Source organism: Sus scrofa, chromosome 2 (assembly GCF_054392235.1).
Source record: "Sus scrofa isolate SSC_HxYL_T2T_F1_AM1 chromosome 2, Sscrofa_HxYL_maternal_Yorkshire_Landrace_v2.0, whole genome shotgun sequence".
Classification (NCBI taxonomy): Eukaryota; Metazoa; Chordata; class Mammalia; order Artiodactyla; family Suidae; genus Sus; species Sus scrofa.
The window spans coordinates 129,920,113-129,936,792 of NC_139384.1; the positions used below are offsets into that span (position 1 = coordinate 129,920,113).

General features: G+C 35.6%; 1 protein-coding gene across 4 annotated transcripts in view; it reads right to left on the minus strand.

The window, feature by feature from the left end:
• Window positions 1-16,680, minus strand: part of PGGT1B (protein geranylgeranyltransferase type I subunit beta) — a 51,806-nt gene that overhangs the window by 18,759 nt on the left and 16,367 nt on the right. For 3 of the 4 annotated variants that reach the window (XR_014838586.1, XM_003123848.7, XM_085014320.1), the window contains exons 3-6: window positions 14,695-14,762; window positions 13,839-13,990; window positions 12,172-12,304; window positions 892-937 (exon numbers count right to left, since the gene is read on the minus strand). Coding sequence is in view for 2 of the 4 variants with exons in the window: in XM_003123848.7 (XP_003123896.3) it covers window positions 892-937; window positions 12,172-12,304; window positions 13,839-13,990; window positions 14,695-14,762 (399 nt within the window). In the remaining 2 variants the exon portion in view is untranslated. The remainder of the gene's footprint in view (window positions 1-891; window positions 938-12,171; window positions 12,305-13,838; window positions 13,991-14,694; window positions 14,763-16,680) is intronic. The other variant, XR_014838587.1, reaches the window with a different exon arrangement.

Genomic DNA, 16,680 nt, shown 5'->3' on the forward strand with positions numbered 1-16,680 from the left:
AGGGGAAGTACAAGCAAGATACATTTTTAAAAAATGTATATATGTTTCATAGTTTTCAAACCACTTTCCCTCATATCTCATAATCCTAACAATGATCTTAATGAAAGATATAATTATTTCTAATCTATTGATAAGCAAAGCCTCAGAGAGATTAAGTGAGGAGCCTAAGTCACACAGCTCGTGTGGCTGATTACTCATGTTTTCTTTCCACTGTTAGCAGAGGTCTGGGCACAACAGGGATGCACAAAGATACTGCTGTGATGAAGAGGAGACAAAGAGTTCACTCAGAGGGCCTTCCTGTCCCGGACTCTTTCTTTTTAAAAGAGGGGCATGGAAGTTTATTTACTTCTACATGAAAATATTTCATCTGAAATAGTTCTGGCTATTGATGTGCTGACAAACCAAGTAACTATCACTCTTCTGGTTCTGCCAAAAGTGAGGAAAAATGTGAAAGGAGAAATTGTACCAATGTATGTAGTGAACATATGCTATGCCGAAAAATGTTTGGTAACTAAAGAAGATAAAAAATGTTTTTCTTCATGGGATTCATGTTTAATATTCCATATTTAGCTTTTTAGTATTATCCAAAGAAGAAAACTTGTTTCCTAACAATACCTTAAATCATCCCAAGACATTTTCATGCATCTAACATCTGAAAAGATTACTAAAAAATAGTGTTTGAACATTCTGGTCTGGATAATTTCTAAATGATTACCAACCTAGCAGAGGCTCAGGGTAGCACAACAGTATCAACAGAGAAGTGGGAAGAAGATAATCAGGCTGCGTCAAGGGTTGAGACAAACTTCTGAGGTCCTACGTGGTGAAGACACCATGATATTAATTTAAAGGAACAAAACAAACTACATGGCCATTTACTTTAAGATGCCTTACCATGAGATTCAAGTCCAGCTCCCTGTGCCAACCCATTGTCATAGGACTGAAAGAGAAAAAGATAACTCAGTTTAATAGGGAAATAATAATAAATAATAAGTTGTAATTATGCTAATTTTTGTCTCAATCTAATTTTATTTCTCCTTTATATCTTTCAAAATATGTACTCTTTTCACAATGAAGTCAATCTAGGTGTTTTCAAGTATCTGATCTTGCTTTCTTCATCAAGCCAAATCAGTATGCCTAGTAATATACAGACTAGGCACATGCTGAGAATACACTGTTCAAAGAATGACATCTACATATTTAATTTCTACCCAATAAAAAGCCCCAACCCATATTCCTTTCATAGTTGCAAGAATATATGAGTTTAAGGAAAATGTAAGGATATTATACTGATAAAAACATGAACACAACACAAATCTACTGTGAGGCTTTTGGGTAGCTGAGAATAATAGTGCCTGCCTCAATTTGAATCTCCCCACATGTCCCATGACATCAAAACAGGATAAGATCAATACAAAACTGGAGCCTAGAAGACATGCTCAAGCTTCAAATTACCTGTCTAAAGAAAAAGAAACAGCAAATCCCAGCAAGCCGTCTCTCACACTCTTCATACACTTTTGCAGAGAGCAAGGGCAATCTATGAAAAATCATGAGGAAGAGAGAGGAGGGGAGCTAATGGCAGGTCTGAAATTATCTAAAGTTATTGGCTCAAAGGAAAAGTCCACCCCAAGTGTAAAATACAGGCACTCTTTCCTTTGCACAGCTCCAATATACACAAAGTCCAGGTATCATGGCTTACTTAAGTAACACAATGATTCAAATTTTCGTAATAACAGTATATTAACTGTGAGCAATTGCACAAAGTACAAACTTGTTGCTAGCTCCTCAGTCCACTAACTACTGCATAAATAACAGGTGAGTATCACAGTGACCAATCACATCACCTTTTTTTTCGAAGTTAGTTACTAACTGGTCACTGCACATGTTATTCAGTCACACACAGATATCAAGGTGTGTGGTTGTGCTGTCTCTTTGTCTTTTAGTGGTAAACTGAGATGATGTTTTATAAAAAGGGATACACAAAAAAGGAATACCAAAGATGAAAGTGCAGTAAAGAAATGAAAAGGAGTAACACTGCAAGTAAAATTAAAGAGAATAATAGAAAAAACAGCTATCATGACAGTGTTGGCTGTCTGAGACTAGATATGAACTAAGAAAAATTAAGTAAAGGCAAAATATCTACATGAATGAGGAAAGTGGTTGTGATGAAAAGGATGAAGATGTAATAGACAAGTGATGCTGGCAAAAACTGACTCTGAGGAGTAGTATCATTTACCAAGACAGAAAACATGCTTGGTCCATATCATAAGTTACCACTAAGAAGGCAAAGAGCATTTTCAAACTACCCTTGAAAAATTTTTTACAAAGAAAAATTTATTAATTTTCAATAATGCAAATGTTTTATTTTATTTTTATTTTACAGGAACTCTGGGGTCAACATTTTATTTGTTTACTTATTTATTTTGTTTTTGTCTTTTTTTTTAGGGCTGCACCTGCAGCCTATGGAGGTTCCCAGGCTAGGGGTCCAATCGGAGCTGTAGCCGCCGGCCTACGCCAGAGCCCCAGCAACATGGAATCCGAACGATGTCTGTGACCTACACCACAGCTCATGGCAATGCCGGATCCTTAGCCCACTGTGTGAGGTCAGGGATTGAACTCATGGATGCTAGTAGGGTTTGTTAACCACTGAGCAATGACAGGAACTCCAATAATGCTGATGTTTTAAATGACAGTATACTAATAAGTATTGGTTTTACCATTAAAACTTCTCTATATATTTATAACTAACAGTAAGTTTTTAATGTTTTGGAAAATAATTATAAAGGTCACAGAACAATGGTAATTTTTCCCACTGATGATTAAGATCACTTTGCATCATTTCAGCCTGCATGACCATCATTAGAGTCTGGAGCTACCATGCAAAGCAAGGACTGCCTGTACTGAGGAAGGGACTTATGAGAGTGTCCAAGTCAAGGTGGCAGCATCCAAAGGGCCTAACTCTGTGCAGACAGTTAAAAAGGAAGGGAGAAAGGTCCTCTGAAGTTCAGATAATAAGGGAAAATAAAAAGAGCAAAATTTAAAGACCCAGGAACCAAAAAAGAACCTTTCTTCTACCAGAAAATCATACAACTCACAATCCTTCCCCCATCACTAAATAAACAAACAAAAAGACACTCATTAAAGAGATCACACTTTATTTCCCTGCACTGAAAAGAGGGCACACCTAAACTAGGAATTCCTGTAAGGAAAAAAAAAAAGATCCACTAACGACTAAACAGAAAAAGACAAATTTATACAAAGTGACTCTGAGGTGAAAACACAGCAATCTGAATGAAAACATCCCAGTATATGAGAATCTGTCTTCACCTCCAAAAAATGATGATAAAGAAAAACTGGAATACAGCACCCTAAATTCAATTACATACCCTCAAATAAGCATTTGAGAATATGAAAACGAAATCAAAAATTAAAAAATTAAAAGGATTAACAGTAGGAAGAAAGAAGGAGAGTTAAATGATTTCAGGAAAAGACAACATGGGACAATGAAGAAAGGCTAAAAACCACCAAGATAATAAATATGAGACAAAGAGGTAACAAGAGTCAAGAGAAAGTGAACGAAATGAAAGCTAAGCAAAGAAAGAAAATATGCAAAACTAGAATACCCAAAGAAAAAGGCAAAATAATGGACTACAAGTAGGAATCAGCAAACCAGGGATTGCTGGCTAAATTTGGCTGGTGGCCTTGTTTTGTCTAGTCCTAAAGAAAATGGTCACTCTCACTCCTAATAAAATAAATGCAAATTAAAAACACCCTGAGATATCATTTTTCACCTACCAGATTGATAAAAATAAAAATAATGTTACAGTACATTCTATAGGTGAGACCATGTCAACACAGGCACTCTCATACACTGGTGGGAATACAAACTGGTCCATACTTTCTGGAGAGAAGATGGACACTAATAAAATTATCTATGCATTTACATTCTGTTCAAGCAATTCTACAGCTAGGAATTAATTCTGAAGATATATTCCCAACAAGACATAAGTACATATGCAGAAGGTTATTTATTTCAACACCATTCATGTTTGGAAAATAACCCCATATACAGAATAGCTGAAAAACTATGACATGTGCACACAATGGAGTACTACAAAATTGTAAAAAAAAAAAAGAATGAGGAAAATCTCTATGACTTAATACATAATATAGAATGGTTTTGAAGCTTTATTGTTAAGTGAAAAAAGCAAACTGCAAAAAAGTACTATTTTGCATAAGAAAGGAAAAATAAAAATATACAAATCTGTTCATGAAAAAGAAGTATAGGAAGGACTAACCAAAAACCACTGAGAGCATTTACCTACAGAGTGAACAGGAATAGGCAGTAAACATGGGAGTTGGGAAGGGTGTGGAGATAGAAGGAAGAAGAAGCCCTGTGAGTTACACATCTCTAAATACAATTTTTTGTATTGTTGTGACTTTTAGAAATAAGTTAATATTTCATATATTAAGTAATAAATAAAATCAACAAAGTTGGGGGGGGGGTCTGAAAAGGGAATCCAAAGAGAAATAAACAACTTTACTTCACATAAATAACAAATATACTAAAGGTGGGGGGATGAGGGTGGTCATGGAGGGAATAAAAGAAACCCAAGTGTTTTTTAAATTTAACATTTTGACTATATTCCCTCAGGCTCTAAACAAAAGAACCAATGAATTCTGGTTAACAGGAGCCAGGTCTGTCACTGTCAGAGAAGGGAATCATAAATGAAAAGAGGAAAATTAAAATGAACCTTGTGGTGTTAGATTAAAATGTGAGGTACTCACATTTTTGATAAATAGATAGGGAAATAGATATAGAGTTGTGTATGTGTATAAGGAGGATGTCTGTATATACATAAATACATTTCCTAGCTCTGTCAGCTGAGAGAGGGGCTAGAAGCAATGATATCCCAGTACCAATAAGCACATCCTATGCCCAAATCATTTTCAAACACCACCTTCCAATAAGAAGAACCAGAACTCCTTGAAGAAATGACTGATTTCAGAGCTAGAGCTGGGAAACTAAAATATGAATATCTCGTGGAATATCCTGTGCCAAAAAGCAAGGACGTGCTCAAAGAATGAAGGGGACACAGCAAAAGGGCACAAGAGCCTGAATGCAGGGGTTGTCAGTGGCTCAATCTGGGACATCATCAAAATAAATAACAGCCACAGATAATAATCCACTGAATAAAACAAGAATTTAAAGTCCATATTGAAATTAAATAAGTAAAGGCGAAGGAACAGTTTTTTTCTAACAGAAGAATTTTTTTTTTTTTTTTTTTTGGTCTTTTTGCCTTTTCTAGAGCCGCTCCCGTGGCATATGGAGGTTCCCAGGCTAGGGGTCCAATCGGGACCGTAGTCACCAGCCTACACTAGAGCCACAGCAACTCAGGATCCGAGCTGTGTCTGCAACCTACAGCACAGCTCACGGCAATGCCGGATCCTTAACCCACTGAGCGAGGCCAGGGATCGAACCTGCAACCTCATGGTTCCTAGTCGGATTCATCAACCACTGCGCCACCATGGGAACTCCTCTAACAGAAGAATTTTAATTGATAACTATGGAATGAATGATAGAGCTGGAGAATCATCAATGCATATTAATACCAGTATATAAAACTTTGATGAGGGACAGGATATTTACACAGTCTCTAAAAATCTCACCACAAGATACTAAACAATTACAAAGGGAAAAATCTGTCATACATCAACATAATCAAGTACTCAGAATTAAGATCACCAATAACAGGGCAAACAAATGTGTTGTACCTCCAAATACAATGCACTGAGACGAACACAGTATTATTTCTGTAGTATTCCTTTGCCTATAACATAAATTTCCTTTCCTCTTAGAATTCCTTTAAAGGTCTGGTCTTTCTGCCTTCACAGATTTTGAAAATTTTGTGCTATAATAGATTCTACAAATCTGATACACATTCACAACATTCAATCAAAAATTCAATTTCTTTAACAACTTAATTTTTGTTTTCAAATAAGGGCTAGTGGAAGCTGAATTAATATCCTAATCTATAAACATGAACATTTCATATTTACAGAGTAAATAAAATAAACCTGGGAAGCGGCACTTCTATTTCTCTGGTTTTACATGAGAGATTAAAAAGTAGAGCATTTAAGATAATTATTGAAGCATTTTATTATTATTTTATTATTATATTTATTAATTCTTATTATAAAATCTATTACTAATTTTATTGTTATATTTATTATTAATATTTATATTATTAGGACTATATTATTATTTAAGGTAATTATTGAGCATTTAAGGTAATTACTGTATGTTCTTATTGCCATTTTATTAACTGTTTTGGATTTGTTTTTGTTGCTCTTTTTTCCCCCTTCCTCTCTCGTTCTCTCCTCTCATGGTTTGATGACTATCCTTTTTTTTTTTTTTTGTCTTTTTGCCTTTTCTTGGGCCTCGACCGTGGCGCATGGAGGTTCCCAGGCTAGGGATCTAATCAGAGATACATCTGCCAGCCAACACCACAGCTACAGCAACATGGGATCCAAGCCACGTCTGCAACCTACACCACAGCTCACAGCAACGCTGGATCCTTAACCCACTGAGCAAGGCCAGTGATCGAACCCACAACCTCATGGTTCCTAGTCAGATTCATTAACCACTGCACCATGACAGGAACTCCCAAGATGGCTATCTTTAGCATTGTATTTGAGTTGATTTTTCTTATTTGTATGTTCATCAACTGTAGATTTTTTGGTTTGCAGTTACCATGAAGTTTTGATACAGGAATCTCTATATATACAAGATTAAGTTGTTGGTCTCTTAATTGCAAGTGCATCTCCAGTGTCCTGCATTTGTACCCTCCTCATGATTTCTGATTTTGGTGGCATATTTGTGCATGGGTGATTTCCTACCTTTAGTGTATATGTGCCTTTACTGGCCAGCCTTGTCATTTGTGGGATTTTTGTTTCTAGTTGTGGCCTTTTCTTTTCTGCCTAGAGAAGTTTCTTTAGTATTTGCTGTAAAGCTGGTTTAGTGGTGCTGAATTCTACTAGCTTTTGCTTGTCTGTAAAGCTTTTGATTTCTTCTTCAAATCTGAATGAGTGCCTTGCTGGGTAAAGTAATCTTGGCTGGAGGTTTTTTCCTTTCATCACTTTAAGTATGTTGTGCCACTCCCTTCAGGCCTGCAGAGTTTCTGCTAAAATATCTGCTGATAACCTTATCAGGGTTCTCCTGTACGTTATTTGTTTCTTTTCCCTACCAGCTTTCAGTATTTTCTCTTTAATTTTGGACAGTTTGATTAATATGTGTCTCTGGGTGTTCCTTCTTGGGTTTATTTTATATGGTACTCATGGTGCCTCCTGGATTTGAACGAGTGGTTCCTCTCCCATGTCAGGGAAGTTTTCAGCTATTATCTTTTCAAATGTTTTTTCTGTCCCTTTCTCTCTCTCTTCTCCTTCTGGCACCCCTATAATATGGATGTTGGTGCATTTAACATGACTCAGAGTTCTCTGAGATTGTTTTTATTTCTTTTCAATCTTTTTTCTCCATTCTGTTCCACATCAGTGATTTCCACTAGTCTGTCATCCACCTTACTTATTCATTCTTCTGCCTTCTGTATTCTGCTGTTGGTTGCTTCTAATGAATTTTTCATTTCAGTTACTGTATTTTGCATGCCTGCTTGCTTAAGTTTTACATCTTGTATATCTTTGCTCAATGTTTGCTGTAAATTATCAATAATTACCTTAAATGTTAATGGACTAAATGCCCCAACCAAAAGACATAGGCTGGCTGAATGGATACAAAAACCAGATCCATATATATGCTGTCCTCAAGAAACCCACTTTACTTCTAGGGACACATACAAATCAAAAGTGAGAGGATACAAGAAAATATTCCATGCAAAAGAATGGTGGAGTAGCAATACTCAGATAAAACAGACCTTAAAATAAACAATATTATAAGAGACAAAGAAGGACATTACATGATGATCAAAGGATCAACCCAAAAAGAAGGTATAACAACTGTAAACATATATGCATCCAACATAGGATCACCTCAATATATAAAGCAACTACTAACACCCTTAAAAGGAGAAACTTCCATCAAGAGATGATTGGATTAGGAAGATGTGGTATATATACACAATGGAATACTACTCAGCCATAAAAAAGAATGACATAATGCCATTTGCAGCAACATGGATGGAACTAGAGAATCTCATACTCAGTGAAATGAGCCAGAAAGACCAAGACAAATACCATATGATATCACTTATAACTGGAATCTAATATCCAGCACAAATGAACATCTCCTCAGAAAAGAAAATCATGGACTTGGAGAAGAGACTTGTGGCTGCCTGATGGGAGGGGGAGGGAGTGGGAGGGATCGGGAGCTTGGGCTTATCAGACACAACTTAGAATAGATTTACAAGGAGATCCTGCTGAATAGCATTGAGAACTATGTCTAGATACTCATGTTGCAACAGAACAAAGGGTGGGGGAAAAAATGTAATTGTAATGTATACATGTAAGGATAACCTGACCCCCTTGCTGTACAGTGGGAAAATAAAAAAAAAAAAGGAGAAACTGACAATAACACAGTAATAGTAGGGAATTTAACACCCCACTTAAAGCAATGGACAGATGATCCAGACAGAAAATCAACAAGGAAACATAGGCCCTAAATGAAGCATTAGACCAGATGGACTTAATAGATATATATAGGACATTCCATCCAAAAGCAGCAGAGTATACATTCTTCTCAAGTGCACGTGGAACATTCTCTAGGATTGATCACATTCTGGGCCACAAATCAAGCCTCAGCAACTTTCAGAAACTTGAAATCATATCAAGCATCTTTTCAAACCACAATGCTATGTGACTGGGAATCAACAACAAGAAAAAAACTGGGAAAAAAACCCACAAACACGTGGAGACTAAACAACATGCTACTAAACAACCAATGGATCACCGAAGAAATCAAAGAGGAATTAAAAAATACCTAGAAACAAATGACAACAAAGATACAACACTCCAAAACCTATGGGATGCAGCAAAAGCCATTCTAAGAAGAAAGTTTATAGCAATACAAACCCACCTGAGGAAACAAGAAAAAGCTCAAATAAAAAGGCTATTTTACATCTAAAGCAGCTACAGAAAGAAAAACAGAAAAGACCTCAAGTTAGCAGAAGGAAAGAAATCATAAAGATCAGAGCAGAAATCAATGAAATAGAAACAAAGAAAACCTAGAAAAGATCAATGAAACTAAAAGCTGGTTCTCTGTAAAGATCAACAATATTGAAAAACCCTTAGCCAGACTTATCAAGCAAAAAAGAGAGAAGACTCAAATCAATAAAATTAGAAATGAAAAAGGAGAAGTAACAATGGACATCACACAAATACAAAGGATCCTAAGAGACTACTATATGCAACTATATGCCAATAAAATGGAAAACCTAGAAGAAATGGACACATTGTTTGGAAAGTACAATCTTCCAAGACTAAACCAAGATGAAATAGAAAAGATGAATGGACCCATCACAAGAACTGAAATTGAAACTGTGATTAAAAAACTTCCAACAAACAAAAGTCCAGGATCGGATGGCTTCAGAGGTGAATTCTTCAAACATTTAGAGAAGAGCTAACTCCTATCCTTCTGAAACTATTCCAAAAAACTGCAGAGGAAGGAACACTTCCAAACTCATTCTATGAAGCCACCATTACCCTGATACTAAAACCAGACAGAGGTGTCACAAAAAAATAAAATTATAGGCCAATTTCACTGATGAACACAGAGGCAAAAATCCTCAACAAAATACTAGCAAACCAAATCCAACAATACATTAAAAGGATTGTAGATCATGATCAAATGGGATTTATTCCTGGGATGCAAGGATTCTTCAATAGTCACATATCAATCAATGTGATACACCATGTTAACAAACTGAAGAATAAAAACCATATGATCCTTTCAATAGACACAGAAAAAGCCTTTGACAAAATCCAACCCCCATTTCTGATAAAAACCCTTCACAAAGTGGGCACAGAGGGAACCACTTGGTTGCACTCTCTATTCACAACTACCTGCTCAGCTCTCCAGAGGCCAAACACCATCCAAGTGTGATCTGCAAAATCACTGCAAGCCCAGTATTCAATCCCTTGCCTTTGGGCTAAGACGTCAGCCTCTGCAGAATCCAAAGGCAGTCAGAACTCTTCAGAGCCTGTCCAATCATCTGGACTTTAGTCTACCTGAGGTTTTGGAAAGCGACTCTCAGATGGGAAGGACACCACAAAGTCCTTACTATTATGTACATTAATTTAGACCCAAGAGGTAGAGTCGACCTGAAAAGTAGACCCTCGTTCAGGGCACATACACTACCCCCAACTGGAACACCAACTCTTGCCAATAATCTCAAAATTTATAAACACCTTCTGTAGCTCAATACCAAAAAAGCAAACAACCCCATCAAAAAATGGGCAGAAAATCTAAACAGACAATTCTCCAAAGAAGACATAGAGATGGCCAAAAATGACATGAAACAATGTCCAACATCACTCATCATTAGAGAAATGCAAATCAAAACCACTCTGAGGTACCACCTTACACCAGCCAGAATGGCCATCATCCAAAAGTCTACAAACAGTAAGTGCTGGAGATGGTGTGGAGAAAAAGGAACCCTATTACACTATTGGTGGGAATGTAAATTAGTGCAAACACTGTGGAAAACAGTATGGAGATTCCTCAGAAAACTAAAAATAGAACTACCATTTGATCCAGCAATCCTACTCCTGAGCATCTATCCAGGGAAAAAAACCATGACTCAAAAAGATACACGTAACTCCAATGTTCATTGCAGCACTATTTACAACAGCCAAGACATGGAAACAATCTGAATGTTTACTGACAGAGGAGTGGATACAGAAGCTGTGGAACATGTACACAATGGAATATTACTCAGCCATTAAAAAAAATAACGGCATTTTCAGGAACATGGATGGACCTAGAAATTATCATGCCAAGTGAGGTCAGTCAGTGAGACACCAACATCATATGCTATTACTTACACGTGGAATCCAAAAAAAGGACAGACTGAACTTCTTTGCAGAAAAGATACTGACTCACAAACTTTGAAAAATTTATGGCTTCCAAATGAGACAGCTTGCCTGGGGGATGCACTGGGCATTTGGGAAGGAAATAATACAAAATTTGGTTGTGATGATTACTGTACAACTATAAATATAATAAAATCATTGAGTAAGTAAAAAAAAATAAATAAAAAGTAGAGTAAAGGATCATTCTAGGAGAGTTTAAGTCTTGGAGACTAAGTTTTCCTTACTTGATAAACCTGTTGATAAAAAGATTACATTGTATTGTGTGAAAGAATAACACTTCCACTTGATATTCTCTTTAAAATAAATCCTAGGTTAAAAAAAACCACATAAAAGTATTAAGAAATCAAGTGATCCAAAAATCTATTGTCAGTCTAGTCAATTCTGCTAGTCAAAATGGCTTAAGTAACTCATACCTCACACTCAATATAGGAATAAACTCATCAAGGGAACCATAATTTTCCCTTATGTTTGGCTGTGACTCCCCAGTGACCCCTTAGTAGGACAGGCCATCAACTTTACCTTTAAGATTCTACTATTTTTCTTTTTTTGTCTTTTTTTTGTATTTTCTTGGGCCGCACCTGTGGCATACGGAGGTTCCCAGGCTAAGGGTCTAATCGGAGCTGCAGCCACCGGCCTATGCCAGAGCCACAGCAACGCGGGATCAGAGCCGTGTCTGCAACCTACACCACAGCTCACGGCAACGCCGGATTCTTAACCCACTGAGCAAGGCCAGGGATCAAACCCACAACCTCATGGTTCTTAGTCGGATTCGTTAACCACTGAGCTATGATGGGAACTCCAAGATTTTACTATTTTTTTATTCTAAGGCTGACCTATGTCTTTCTGATAAAGACATTGTTTCTTTGGATACAATAGGATTACAATTATAATTTAATGGCTAAAAAGTCAATCTGTCTTAGAAGATTATTTTTATGTGGCTATTCTGATATATAATGTACCCAGAAAGCAATCTTACTACCCAAATTCTTGCTGGAAGAGATGAAGCATGCTTCAGCGCCCATATATCAGCAATAACAATGTAAAACAAAGAGTCAATTTATCATCATAACTCACCATACTCCTTCTAATATAGCTGATAGCTTTTTTCATATCCATGCCAGACCAGTTGTTGAGCATATAGCAAATACAAGAAGCACAGTATACGAATCGCATATCATTTTCACTGCCTTCTGGTACTGCACAAAAACTGAAAATAATAACCATGTGATTTACTATTAACACTGTACTATAATTTTTTTTTGTAGTCAGTTTGATTATAATCACCTAATTCATATCTTCACTCACTAGAAAAAAAGTCTATCACTATGTATGGATTCAAAAACAATTTACTACTTCCATTAATCAATAAAGAATAGATCTATTGGGAGTTCCCGTTGTGGCTCAGTGGGTTATTAATGGCAGAAAGTTAATGGCAGAAAAATTACCAGGTAAAACCTGGCTCCTACTGGTTAGTAAGAAATGCTCAAACCCAAAGTTTTGCTTATGTGAAATTTCTTCTCGATGTAAATATAGATAACCATTAATTAATTGATTACATTGTTTTAATTTGATTTTCATCTATTTAATTAGTTTTAGAAAAGAGCATAACAGTTTGTTTCATATTTATTCTTTTATTTATAAACAAGAATAAGATGGTAGTAACCAAAAACTATAATGAAATACTGAAATATTAGTCGCATGTACTGGCTGAGGTAAATATTTAGTTTAACAGTTATTTCCAACTAAAGTCAATTCATCTTACATATTTCAATTAATTTTTCCCTGCATCGAGAGCCATATTTTTAAAATACTTATAGGAAAATAGAGACAACAGTAATTGATAGAGTACAGCTATAACAACATAGCAGGATTTGTTTGCAAAGTCTTTCCTTTAGACAGAATCATCATTGCTTTATCACTTCCTGGACTTAAAAAATGTTTCATTTTATTTTTTTTGTCTTTCTAGGGCTGCATAAGGAGGGTGCCAAGGCTAGGGGTCAAATTGGAGCTCTATCTGTTGGCCTAGACCAGAGCCACAGCAACATGGAATCCGAACCGCATCTGCACCCTACACCACAGCACACAGCAATGCCAGATCCTAACCCACCAAGCAAAGCCAGGGATCAAATCTGTGTCCTCATGGATGCTAGTCAGATTTGTTCCCACTGAGCCACGAGAGGAACTCCAAAAAAAGTCTCCTTTTAAAACTCTAGGAAGATTCTTTTTTCATTAAACACAACACTCAAACCATCAAATATTAATGAACTCATTAATTTCTTTTTCTGTCCTTTAAAAGTGTCATGGAAACTACCTACACTAGAATACAATATAATATTCAATGTTCATCCCTTTCTTCCTCTACCTCACTATGTCTTAAAGCATAAAATGATGTCTGCTTCAAAATACTTTTTACCCAGAAAGTAAATTAAAGTATATCCTAATCCCGAAGCTATTTAATCATTTATTTATGGATATATTATCTCCTTTCTTAAAAACAATGAAATGACAATAGGAATAGAAAAGTTTTGCTATTGCGATTACTTTTATTTTCATCCACATAAAAAATATTTGATTGCTAAGGCACTCAAACCATATGTATACAGAGACCTTTAGGTGATTCTAATAAGAATTTATTATAATAAACTCTATAGTTCTAATACAGTATTATATCCATTTTTAGTTTCAAAAAATTTTTCTTAGAAAGAAAAAAGGGGGGGCAAGTAACAAAGAATGACCCATACCTCCCGTCTTCTAGTTGAAGGGCTCTCAAGCCTGCTAAGCAAGCTTCTTTATTTACTCGGCTTAGGTCATCTCCAAGAATAACTAGGCATGAAAGGCCAGTGTAGGTCATTGCTATGTGGCCACTATCATAAGGATGAGCTGTTCCAGGATTCTAGATTCAAAATTAATATAATGTTAATTAGAAAAAATGAAGTGAAATTTTACTTCATTATGTAATTTGACACGAGGTTTCAGTAAATAATAAAATTAAATATTGCTTGTACTGCTTGTATAGACACCTGATAGAGAAAAACAAAACTCAACTTTACATTTGTCTCAACATAAGTATGATTATATACTTTCCAGGCCACATAATTTTAAAATTTATCTTCAAACTTTTATGGAAGTACATCTGATATTCAAATCAAATTATTTCAACTTCATATCTGACCAGCATATCACTAATAATTTAAGCATTATAAAGCCAGAGAAGCATGTAGAAATCATTCTTTTATGCTGTACAAATTCAAATTAAACACCACAGTAGTAATCACCATTTAAAAATACTACAACACTATAAAATAGAAAAATCTTATTCTGCTCTCATATATGGGTCAATTATTTGAGTCTCTACTAATACTGGTACTCAGAATAGCAAATTTTTAAAAATGCAAAGAGCTCATCAAGATAATAATATTGAAAAATTCTCTAGAGATAAAATTTCGCAAGTTCCAGTTCAGAATATACATCATTAGACAGTCCTCAGCTACACTGAAACTTGGAACCTTGGTTTTTTCCATATACTTTCACAGTTTTCTTTCTCACTAAAATTTCTCCACCCTCTTCGGCCTTCTTCCCAACTCGAATAGAACCAACCTTTGATGGATTGAATGGAATACCCAGGTATGAAGAGCCTCGGAAACCACAACGATTTAGGTTTGATCCTAGAAAACAAAAATATGTACTTATTTAAAGTGTATCTTTTTTTGTACAGATTCTAAAGCAGTGCAATTATACAACCTTTCAGAAACAAGACTATTTTAGTACCAAAGCTTTCTCACTGTCTCCCTTTTCATGCTAGCTAATGCTGAATGCTTACTACGTGCCTGGTCTGCTCTAGGAGATTTACAGGAATTTCCTCATTTAATTTCCAAACCAGTCCGAACCAAAATAATGATTTTCGACCATATACCTTTTGTTTAAGCCTACCTCACCACATACAAAATGCTTTCATACTTTTCTTAAAGGACCATTTTTCTTGTGATCAACATTTCAATTCCTTATTCTATAAAACAGAAAGGAGAGGCCAAGATACCAAGCGGCATGTCAAGGTAACAGCTGGTTAGCAATACAAAAGGATCTAGAGTCCTAATATCCCATACAATGTCTTTTTACTTTAATTCACTGCTTCTTTACAGGGGAGAGACCTAAAGGCATAACTGCTCTATAGTCACAGAAAATACATGTACTTTGTATTTCAGAATTAGAAAGACTTTAATTCTGAGTCTAAAAACCCACTTTGCTTTGAAGTACAAAAGAATGCCATAAGTGGCACTTAGTCTCTATTCAAAGTATATTTACTTGTGCAAATATTTTTCCTACCTAATAATTTTTATTTTTCAAGATATCAATAGAACATAACTGGGAACTTAAGAAAGAAAATAGTTTTATCCATGAAAAGGGAACCCTTGTGCACTGTTGTTACAGCCACTATGGAAAACAGTATGGACATTCTTCAAAAAATTAAAAATATGACTACCATATGATCTAGCAATTCCACTTCTGGGCATATATATCCAAAGAAAATACCATCATTATCTCAAATAGATATCTGTACTCTTATGTTCACTGCAGCATTATTCACAACAGCCAAGACATGGAAACAACCTAAGTGTCAAATAGACAAATGGATAGAGCATATGTGAGATATACTTTATATACATATAAAATGTCTCACACACACACACACACACACACACACACACACACACACACACACACACACGGGAATTATTATCCAGCCATCAAAAAGAAGGAAGCCCTCCCTTTCATAACAATATGTATGAACCTTGAGGGCATTGTGCTAAGTAAAATAAGCCACACAGAGAAAGACATATACTGTATGTTCTTACCTATATTCGTAATCTAAAAAAGCTGAACTCACAGAAACAGAGAGTAGAATAGAAGTTGTCATGGCTGACCGGGGGCGTGATGGGGAGATGCTGGCCAAAAGGTACAAACTTTTAATTCTCAGATGAGTAAGTTGTGAGGATCTAATGCATGTACAGCATGATGATTACAGTTAACAATACTTACTATATACTTGGAAATTTTTCAGACCATAGACCTTAAATGTTATCACCACACACATACAAGAAGGTAATTATGTGAGGGGAATGGAAGTGTTAACTAACCTTACTGTATAACTCTCTTACAACATACACTTGTTTCAAATAATCATGCTGTACATCTTAAACTTACATCTCAATAAAGCTGGAAAAAAAGAAATGTAATAGAAATGAAAAATAAGAAATTAATTATGGTTTTAAGAACTATTATAAAATTAGCATAATAGATGTAGAAGGTAGGAATGTAGTATCAACAGACTGTACATGCACTGCTAATAAAAAAAAAAAATCAAGTTGACTTAAAAATAGGCTCCAATATGAAGAATCAGCTTTGTATCTCTTATGACTGGTACATGACTAATCACAATAACTGGTTTTCACTCTTGTTTTTCTTCAAGTAGGTACTGTATGCTATTCAGCTTTATATCCCTTGAAATACTTAGAATAGTAGCTTATACATTAATTCTTTGAGTAATTTAGGAAACTTTACCCCTAAATTTAAAGATCTCCACCA